The sequence below is a fragment of the Macaca fascicularis genome, chromosome 7, assembly GCF_037993035.2.
Source record: "Macaca fascicularis isolate 582-1 chromosome 7, T2T-MFA8v1.1".
In the NCBI taxonomy this organism is placed as follows: Eukaryota; Metazoa; Chordata; class Mammalia; order Primates; family Cercopithecidae; genus Macaca; species Macaca fascicularis.
In genome coordinates, this window is record NC_088381.1 from 21,590,162 (window position 1) to 21,599,114 (window position 8,953).

The 8,953-nt window shown below is 48.8% G+C and overlaps 1 protein-coding gene across 1 annotated transcript in view; it reads left to right on the forward strand.

The window, feature by feature from the left end:
- SORD (sorbitol dehydrogenase) overlaps window positions 1-8,166 on the forward strand; it is a 44,715-nt gene extending 36,549 nt beyond the window's left edge. Inside the window, exons 6-9 of the mRNA XM_045395373.3 lie at window positions 1,877-1,942; window positions 2,567-2,742; window positions 5,683-5,804; window positions 6,727-8,166. Coding sequence (XP_045251308.1) covers window positions 1,877-1,942; window positions 2,567-2,742; window positions 5,683-5,804; window positions 6,727-6,892 — 530 coding nt within the window. The 3' untranslated portion in view covers window positions 6,893-8,166. The remainder of the gene's footprint in view (window positions 1-1,876; window positions 1,943-2,566; window positions 2,743-5,682; window positions 5,805-6,726) is intronic.
- The last annotated feature ends 787 nt before the right edge of the window (window positions 8,167-8,953 follow it).

The following is an 8,953-nucleotide window of genomic DNA, read 5'->3' on the forward strand; positions in this document are numbered from 1 at the left end:
ACAGAGTCTCACTCTGTTGCCCAGATTAGAGTACAGCAGTGCAATCTTGGCTCACTGCAACCTCCACCTTAGAGAAATATTTTTGATAGTAAAGGGAAGGGCAACTCTTGGAACTTTCTAATTATACCAGCAAAGTGATGGCCTAGTCCCATCTATGAATAAGGCAGACCCCGCTACCGGCCAGTGGGAGGAGTGAGCAGTGGTTTGCTCCCACACCACTGGGAGCCAGCACTCTGCCTGCAGTAGGGTTGTAGCTAGCTGCCTCCCCTCATCCCCCGTTTCCAGCCATCTGGAACAGGCCCGAGCAGCCTCAGACCGAATCATTCTAGGCTTCTAACTGCTGGTGACCCAGACAGCACGCTCACACTCCTTGTGGGTGTGATCTGGGGTTCCTCATACTTGTTTGTGATTTTCTTTGGCAGGCCAAATAAGTGATCACAGGGTTTCCTAAGAGGGGTGATGGATATAGAATAGACTTGCCACAATGGGCTAGCAGACTGCAGGACTCAGGTGACAGATTCTTATAAAAATCTGCATGGATCCAGTACCTTTTTACCATAGAAAAGGAAAATAAGTCACACATACCACATACATGCATGCCTTGTCCCCAACACACACACATAGAAATTCACCTGCAAGCCCGTCACCGATTAGCCCAAGAGACCCACTATTAATATTTGGGTATAGAATCTTTTAGTTTGTTAGCTTTTTTCTGAGACCATGCTAAATACTCTTCCTTCACCTACTCTTTTTAAAAAATCAGACTGGGCACGGTGGCTCACGCCTGTAATCCTAGCACTTTGGGAGGCTGAGGCAGGCGGATCACCTGAGGTCAGGGTGAGACCAGCCTGGTCAACATGGTGAAACCTCGTCTCTACTAAATACAAAAATTAGCCAGGCATGGTGGCGGGTGCCTGTAATCTCCACTACTCAGGAGGCTGAGGTGAGAGAATCGCTTGAACCCGGGAGGCGGAGGTTGCAGTGAGCTGAGATTGCGCCACTGCACTCCAGCCTGGGCGACAGAGCAAAACACTGTCTCCAAAAAAAAAAAAAAAAATTCAATCTACTGTGAACATTTTTCCGTGTCCATAGATAAAAAGTTATGGCATAATTTTTAATAGCGGTGTAGTTTTTTAATCTTGCTTTGTTGGACATTTCAGGTATTATTTTTCAGTGTTTTGTTTTCTGAGGGAGTTCACAAAATTGTTCTCAGGGGGTGTGTACAAAAAGTAAATCCCCAAAGATATTCTGCATTGCTTTCATTCTGTGGGTCTGATTTTTATATTAAAACCACAGTGTCACTTAGCATGCAGATTCTATGGGGAAGCAGGTATCTCAGGAAAATCCTTGCATACCTGAGTATCCTGGGGCTATCTGGGCACCTGGGCCAACCCAGGGAGCCAGCTCACTTAAGGAACCTCTCCAGGTGGTCCTCAGAGGACACCTAAAAAGAATATGTGTCTCTCTAGGGGAGGTGTGATGGGTTCTCACGAAGGTCGGGGCAAAGAAAGAACAGGAGAACAAGTCCAGACCTTCCAAGAGTTCTTATATTCTGAATAACTGTGTTTCCTTGAATCCTGTGGTTCTTTGAGATTGTCTCCACTAGTGCCCAGGAGTAAGTGGGAAGTTTTTAGCTCTGAGGTTTGAGAGGATTAAATAGAACCCGGCACTAGGAGCGTGTTTTATGTAGAGAATAATTCTTCATGGATTCATTCACTTCTGCATTCAACAAACAGCCAGTAAGGTCTTATCATGCCAGGCACTGGGGTAGATGCTAGAGACACACAAAAGATACGGTTCCTGTCCATGGCCTGGACAAGTGGGAGAGCAGATGTTTAATATTTCACAAACATCTTCCGTCTTCTGCTTTGTTTAGGGCCAATTGGGGTGGTCTCTTTGCTCGTGGCCAAGGCAATGGGAGCAGCTCAAGTAGTGGTGACTGGTAAGGCTTTGTTCTCTTTCAGTCTCCTTGATGGGGAAACAGCTGGGCCTACTGTATGTGTATGTGTGAGGAGAGGTTATCTGTGACGGTGTGGAGGGGGTGAGTGTGTAGTGTCATATGGATTGTGGAGATATAGAAGAGTGTGCGAGTGTGTTTTGTGTTAGGAGAAGCTATTAGAGAGAGTTTGTGTGAGAGTGTGTGTGTGTGGGTGTGTTTGTGTAGCTGTGTGGTGGACATGGGAGTGTATGAGGGTATACAGCAGGGGTGTCCAATCTTTTGACTTCCTTGGGCCACATTGGAAGAATTGTCATGGGCCACACATAAAATATACTAATACTAACGATAGCTGATGAACTTTAAAAAAATTTTCTTTTAATCTCATACTATTTTAAGAGAGTTTACAGATTTGCATTGGGCCATACTCAAAGCCATCCGGAGCTGCATGCAGGCTGCGGGTTGGACAAGCTTGGTGTGAAAAGGATGTGTTGGGCTCAACAGCACCACCCATTGCACCAGAGCTTTGTTGCCATCAGATCTTACACCTCCATTTTCTTTTCTTCCTAATGAGTCATCAGATTTCTCTGTTTGAAATAATTTTTTTTTTTTTTTTTTTTTTACCTTCAGACCTGTCTGCTCCCCGGTTGTCCAAAGCCAAGGAGATTGGGGCTGATTTAGTCCTCCAGATCTCCAAGGAAAGTCCTCAGGAAATTGCCGGTAAAGTAGAAGGTCTGCTGGGGTGCAAGCCGGAAGTCACTATCGAGTGCACGGGGGCAGAGGCCTCCATCCAGGCGGGCATCTACGTGAGTGAGCTGAGGGCAGCTTTGGGGAATCAGCATAGGGGAGTGAAGGAGATAGAAGTAGGGAGTGAAGCTTCTTTACCAGCTTGCTGTGTGAGCCCCAAGCCAAATTGATTCCTCTTTTGTTATCTCTGTTTTCTTATCTCCAGTGTGGAGATTGTACTTGAACTTGCCTTACATCCTCATTGGGCCATCTGAGGTTCACACAAGATAACAGCTATACATGGGCCTTGAAAAATGTTACGGACACACACTTTGAGGATGGGGTTGGCTTCATGATCGTATCTGTGATCATAAAAGTGCAGTAGTTTTGGTAAAAAGATCAAGAAGAAAAACAGGGAATGATGCCTTAATTGTATGTGGGAAATCCCCGTCTTATTTTATTGAGGAAAACTGCAATCTTTTAGTCATTGATATAAAGTGACAGACATTCAGTTAGTCATGAGGGCGAGGTTATTTTCCAGGTTCACAGGTGTCCACTGCTTGTTTTGTCTCCAAGACTTAGGAACAGATAAGCTGCCAATGCCTGACTCGCCCCTCAGGGACCCACCAACCACTTATGGGAAGTTGGCAGGAAGTTGGAGGTGGTGGGAAGGAGTGGCATTGACAGATCAAAGTACGAGGAAAAGAGGGGAAAGAGAATAACTTCCAGGTTCCAAGCCCTACTGCATGCCAGCTTCTCTGCTGTACTTTATAAACATGATGCCTAATCTACACAATAACGCTGAAAATCAGTTACCGTTTTATGTTGAGGGATTTGTGGTTTGAGGCAAGTCGAGTCACGCCCAGGCCCAGCCCTGCCAGGCCCCAGTGCCTGAGTTGCCCTGCCGCTTAGGAGAGGAAGGGAAGGAGGGGACAAACAACCATGCTAGGGTAGAGGGACAGGGCCAGGGCTGGGGAGGGTCGCAGGCAGCTGTCACCACAGGGGACTCCCGTCCCCGCCTCCCAGACTGCTTCTCCACGGTAGCGTGGGCTTCTTCCTTCCTTCTGAGTCCAGCTGATTCATGCACGAGGGCACTTCGCATCACACGAGACATTCTAGGGAAGGCTGACTCACCAAGCTGAGTAGCAGAGCTGCCTAGACCTCCTTCTACTAAGTTGCCTGTGGCCTTAGGAGCTGAGGAAGCAGTGGGGGAGAGGGAGGAGCGGGTGCCACCTCGGCACTGTCCTGAGTTTCAGCTGGAGTCGGCCAGCCCTCTGCTTCACTGTCACAGGCAGTGGTCGCCATGGGGGAAGGGGCAAAAAGACGCTGAAACTCAGAGAGGAACAATGGGTCTGTGTGTGACTGATCTACCCATGGTATGTCTTGGGTACCTGCCGTGTGCCAGGCTTTGTGCTGGGCACTTTGAGGGCTAAGACATGAGTAAGTCGTGTCTACTGTCTTCAAGTAGTTGGCAGGTCAGTGACCTCCACCCCACAGAGAGGCAGTATAAGCTGGGCGACTTCAAGGACGTGTCTCTCCTTCCTCTTGTGCCTGGTCCTTAGAGCATTTGGAACAGTTGGCATTTCCAGCTGTTGATGGTGGCAGCCTGGTTGCCAGGCTACCTGAGGCAGCATGGAGGTGAATGTGACCCATGGGCCTCACCGGACCTGCAGCAGTGTCTCTCTTGACGTAGGGAGTGGGACTGTCATGCATGACAGGTGCTGTAGAATGCTATAGGCCACCCCGCCAATGAGCAGGCTAGGCGGCTGCACCAAATACGGACATATCTGAGCATTGCGGTCCTGCCAGGTTCTGACTGGATAGTGTTTGTGATGAGACGCGGCAGATGCCTTGGGGTAGAATTGATGTCATATCCTTGGTGCAGATGCCATACCTACAGGACAGTGTCCAGGTGGTTCCAGCATTCCTTGACCAGGGGTCAGCAAACTGCTGGCATCTTGGCAGCTTGGGATGGCCAATTGGTGTTCCTCCTCATCACCAGGTAGAGAGGAAGTGCTGATGAGGAAGTAGTTTCCCTAGAAAATGGGCTGAGAGGGCACGTCCAGGGTGCCACAGCTCTGAAGCGGCAGCCCCAGGAGTCACTCCCACACCACTCACACCCTGAGTTCACCTCTTGCTCACGGCACCGCAGGCCTCTCTCCATGGTGTATCCTTCATCTCAGAAGCGGAGGCTGTGGCGTGTGCCTTTCTCTAGTTCCACTGTTTAGCACCTAGAATGGTCCCAATAAATGCTTGCTGCTGACTATAATGAACAGCCAGCATGACTGAATTGTCCATTGTTCTGTCTCTCACCACACTGAGCACAGTGATCCCCAGAAAGCTCTGGAACAAGCACGGCACTCACAGGGAGTTCTGGGGAAATTTTCAGGAGAAATTTCGCAGCCACCTGTGAAATTGCCCACTCCAAGTGGGCAACTGATAAGGCAGATAAACATTCAAGGAAAGACAAAACCCATTATGGCTCATACTGTTGAGGAAAACATCTCTGGAACAAAACGATTTCTAACCGCCAGCCTACACGCACCTATAAAGCCTTTTTTAACCACAGAATATAAGTGACTCATCTGTCTCATGTTTATAGTTTTCTCAGCACCGGTGAGCTTAGAGGGCCGGCGGTTCCTTCCAGCTCTGATGAAAGCGCTGCCTGTGGAGGGCGCTCTGCGGGAGGAACAGGTGCTTAGACTGTGGAGCTGGCTGAAGCCAATATTGGGTCCCGAATCTGTAAAGCTTTGGAAGATGTTCCCACTGTGCCTGGTTCTCCGTGGGTTAAGTGTATTTTTTCAGAAGGTTTAAAGGAAACAGTGTTTACTCTGCCAGTCTGTTAAGTTTGGTTGGCAGGTTGAGCAGTTCAGCACTGTACAAGAATCACATTCTCTGGAATTTTGAGATGCTCAGCTGATGCAACCAGAAGATACTTGTGTGATGATACTACGTTATTGCAAGTGGGAAGTCAGCATTTCTTATCTTCTGAGCTTTCTTGTTTGTACCTCCTTTTCCAGGCCACTCGCTCTGGTGGGACCCTGGTGCTTGTGGGGCTGGGCTCTGAGATGACCACCATACCCCTACTGCATGCAGCCGTCCGGGAGGTGGATATCAAGGGCGTGTTTCGATACTGCAACACGTGAGTATGCTGTGGGTGAGCCAGGATGCTCAGCCTCCAGCAAGACCAGGGCAGGCCCCACTCAGCCTCTGGGCCCATGAGTCTCTGCCTGTTTGTTCATGGGGGGCACTCCCTGGCCACACTGATAGCTATGTGATATAACAGGGATCCAAAGAGAGAACACTCATTCCCAGTTAAAGAATGGGAAGGACAGAAGAATGAATGGAGGGAAGGAAGGAGGGGATTTTGAAGCATGCTCTTACTGGGTGTCTGCTGTTTATCCCCGCCAGGCCCCTTTCCCCCCACCCATTTTCTTAAGTTGCCAGATCTCCATTTTCTCCCTTTAAAGGGAAGAAGAAGAGAAAGGACAGAAGGAAGAAATCAAGTCCTGTGGCTCCCGTTCCTGAGCCCTAGGGCCCACCCTGGGGAGCGAAAGGGTCTTAGTTTGCCCCACCGGTGTTCCGCAGCTCCACCCTCTCCCGGCTGGGACCTTCTGGCTGGGACCCCACTCCGCGGCAGTGTCCCTTACTCCTAGCTTTAGAGGCTGCAACTCCATGCCCTCATCAGGGCACCAGCTTTCCAGTAAGCTGAGCTGTTAGTGGGTGTGACTGGATTGTCGTGGGCTGCCTCCCCACGGCTTCTCTGCCTTTTCCCAGTGGCTTCCACCATGTGCCTTGTTCCTTCGAGCCACAGGAATTCTAGGCTCCATGGCAGACATGGCGGAGTGAGGGGGTGGGCGAGGGGTGGGGGAAATTGGAAATAGGCTCTGTACCCCTGAATCGTAAGCCATAAGATCCTTTCCTCGGTTGTTGGCCTGTAAAATTGGCTTTGCCGAACCGCAGTGCTATCAATAATATGGCCAAGCTGATCTAGTGCTTGGTAGTTTTGGGCACATGGCTCTTTCCTCTTGAAGGTTGAATATAATGCTCGTGCTCTTTTACAGGTGGCCAGTGGCGATTTCGATGCTTGCATCCAAGTCTGTGAACATAAAACCCCTCGTCACCCATAGATTTCCTCTGGAGAAAGCTCTGGAAGCCTTTGAAACATTTAAAAAGGGATTGGGGTTGAAAATCATGCTCAAGTGTGATCCCAATGACCAGAATCCCTGATGTTTATTGGCTTTGCCCTCATCCGCACAGTATCGGGATCTCAGGGCACAATGGCTGGACAGGGGTGGGCTTTCATGCAGAACTTTCTCTTTTGAATGTTAAGAATAATTAATACAACTCATCATGAACAGAAGTCCTTATGCAGAGGAATTGGTGTGCCTTAAAGATACAATCTGGGATGGTTTGGGGGAACTTGTAGCCAGAGTGGCCTGTTCATGCTGAGCAAAGTCCAGCAAGCAGAGCGGAGTTTGGCAGGCAGGTGCCGGGAACTCTTCCTGGAGTGCCTTCATTGAGTAAGGAAATCTGGCCCGTGGATTTCCTGGTTCCACTGCTACTGACCCGGAGGGGGATGAGGGCTGAGTTATGAAAAGATAACTTCTGAAGACTTAACTGGCCCAGAAGCTGATTTTCATGAAAACCTGCCACTCAGGGTCTGGGATGAAGGCTTGTCAGCACATTCAGTTTAGAATGCAATGTCTCTAGAGACACATTGGCTGTTTGGTTTGATGATAAAAGGAGAGTAAGAAAAGGCATCACCTTCCTGGATCCAGGATAATTTTCAGACCAATCAAATGAAACAAAAAAGGAAGTGTCATGTGAGGTTAAACCAGCTTGCATTCCGCTAATGTGGAAAAAGTAAGAGGACTTCTCAGCACTATTTGAAGATTGCCTCTTTTTCAACTCCTGAGAATTGTGTTATTTCACTTGCCAAGTGAAGGCCCCCCTCCCCAACATACCTCACCCCACCCCACCCCTAAACATGGTCCCTTGTTACTAGGCAACCAGGAAACTGCTACCTGTTGACCTCACCAGAGACCAGGAGGGTCTGGTTAGCTCACAAGACTTCCCCACCCCGGAAGATTAGCATCCCCTACTAGGCTCATACTCAACTGATGATTATTAGACAATTCCATTTCTTTCTGGTTATTATAAACAGAAAATCTTTCCTCTTCTCATTGCCAGTAAAGGCTCTTGATATCTTTCTGTTGAAATGATTTCTATGAACTTGTCTTATTTTAATGGTGGGTTTTTTTTTTCTGGTAAGACTTGGATCCAAATCGCATCATGCCCACTTGTGACTTGGAGATTATTCATCAAGAATGAGGAGATAGTAGCCATGACATAGCTTGAGCTGTAGCCTTTAATCCCTTACTTCGACTGTGGGTGGAGGGTGAGTTTGAAGAGGTTCTGATTTTCTTGTAACGTGGGAAAGCCATGACCTTGTGCCCGAATCTGTCAGATTGCTTTGGGTAATAAATATTGTTAGTGGCATCTGACTCATGCTGCTGTTTAGTGGGCAGTGGACTTACGTTACCCATTTCCCGGAGGAAGGGATCCCAGGATTTTTGAAGGTGACATATTTTCTGTACCAAATATAATTTCATTGACATGAATTATCTCTAATCCTCACAACAAGTCACATACACAATCATTTTGTAGATAAAGAAGATATAAATGCCAGAGGAGACCTTAAGATTGTCTTAACACAACCCTTCGGCTAACAAGGGTGGAAATTGAGGCTCAGATTGTGGAAGTGACTTGGCAGATCACACAGTGGGTTAGTCAATGGCCCAGAATTAGACAGAACCCAGGAATCCTGGCATCAAATCGTTTACAACATGCTGCCTCTCATAGGCCAGAGGGGTCCAGTCCTAGGGGACAAAGGATGCCCCCATGGCACCACCCCCACCAAGCAGCTCCTACTGATGAGAAGATGCACTCAGCAATCTCGGTGGGAACATCCTCACACCCTGTGCCCACTTTCAGGTGCCCAGGGAAGGAGCTCTGTGTCTGCTTCAGCCAGGGCTTTAAGAGGAGAAAGAAGCTGGGAGTGAGGGGCAGAGGCTCTACCAGAGAATGTCTGCTGGTGTCTTGGAGGCACTTCCTGCAGACTATGCACTCCTTGCGAAGCCATTTCACTGCTGTCCCTTCATCCTTCTCCTCCCTGAGCCCTAGGTAGAAGTCCGTGTGTGGAGGAGGCCACCCAGAGATGACCCTGACCAGGCCCCACCGCCTGTAGCCACACCCAGCCTCTGTCACAGCTGGCTGCTAATAGTCAGC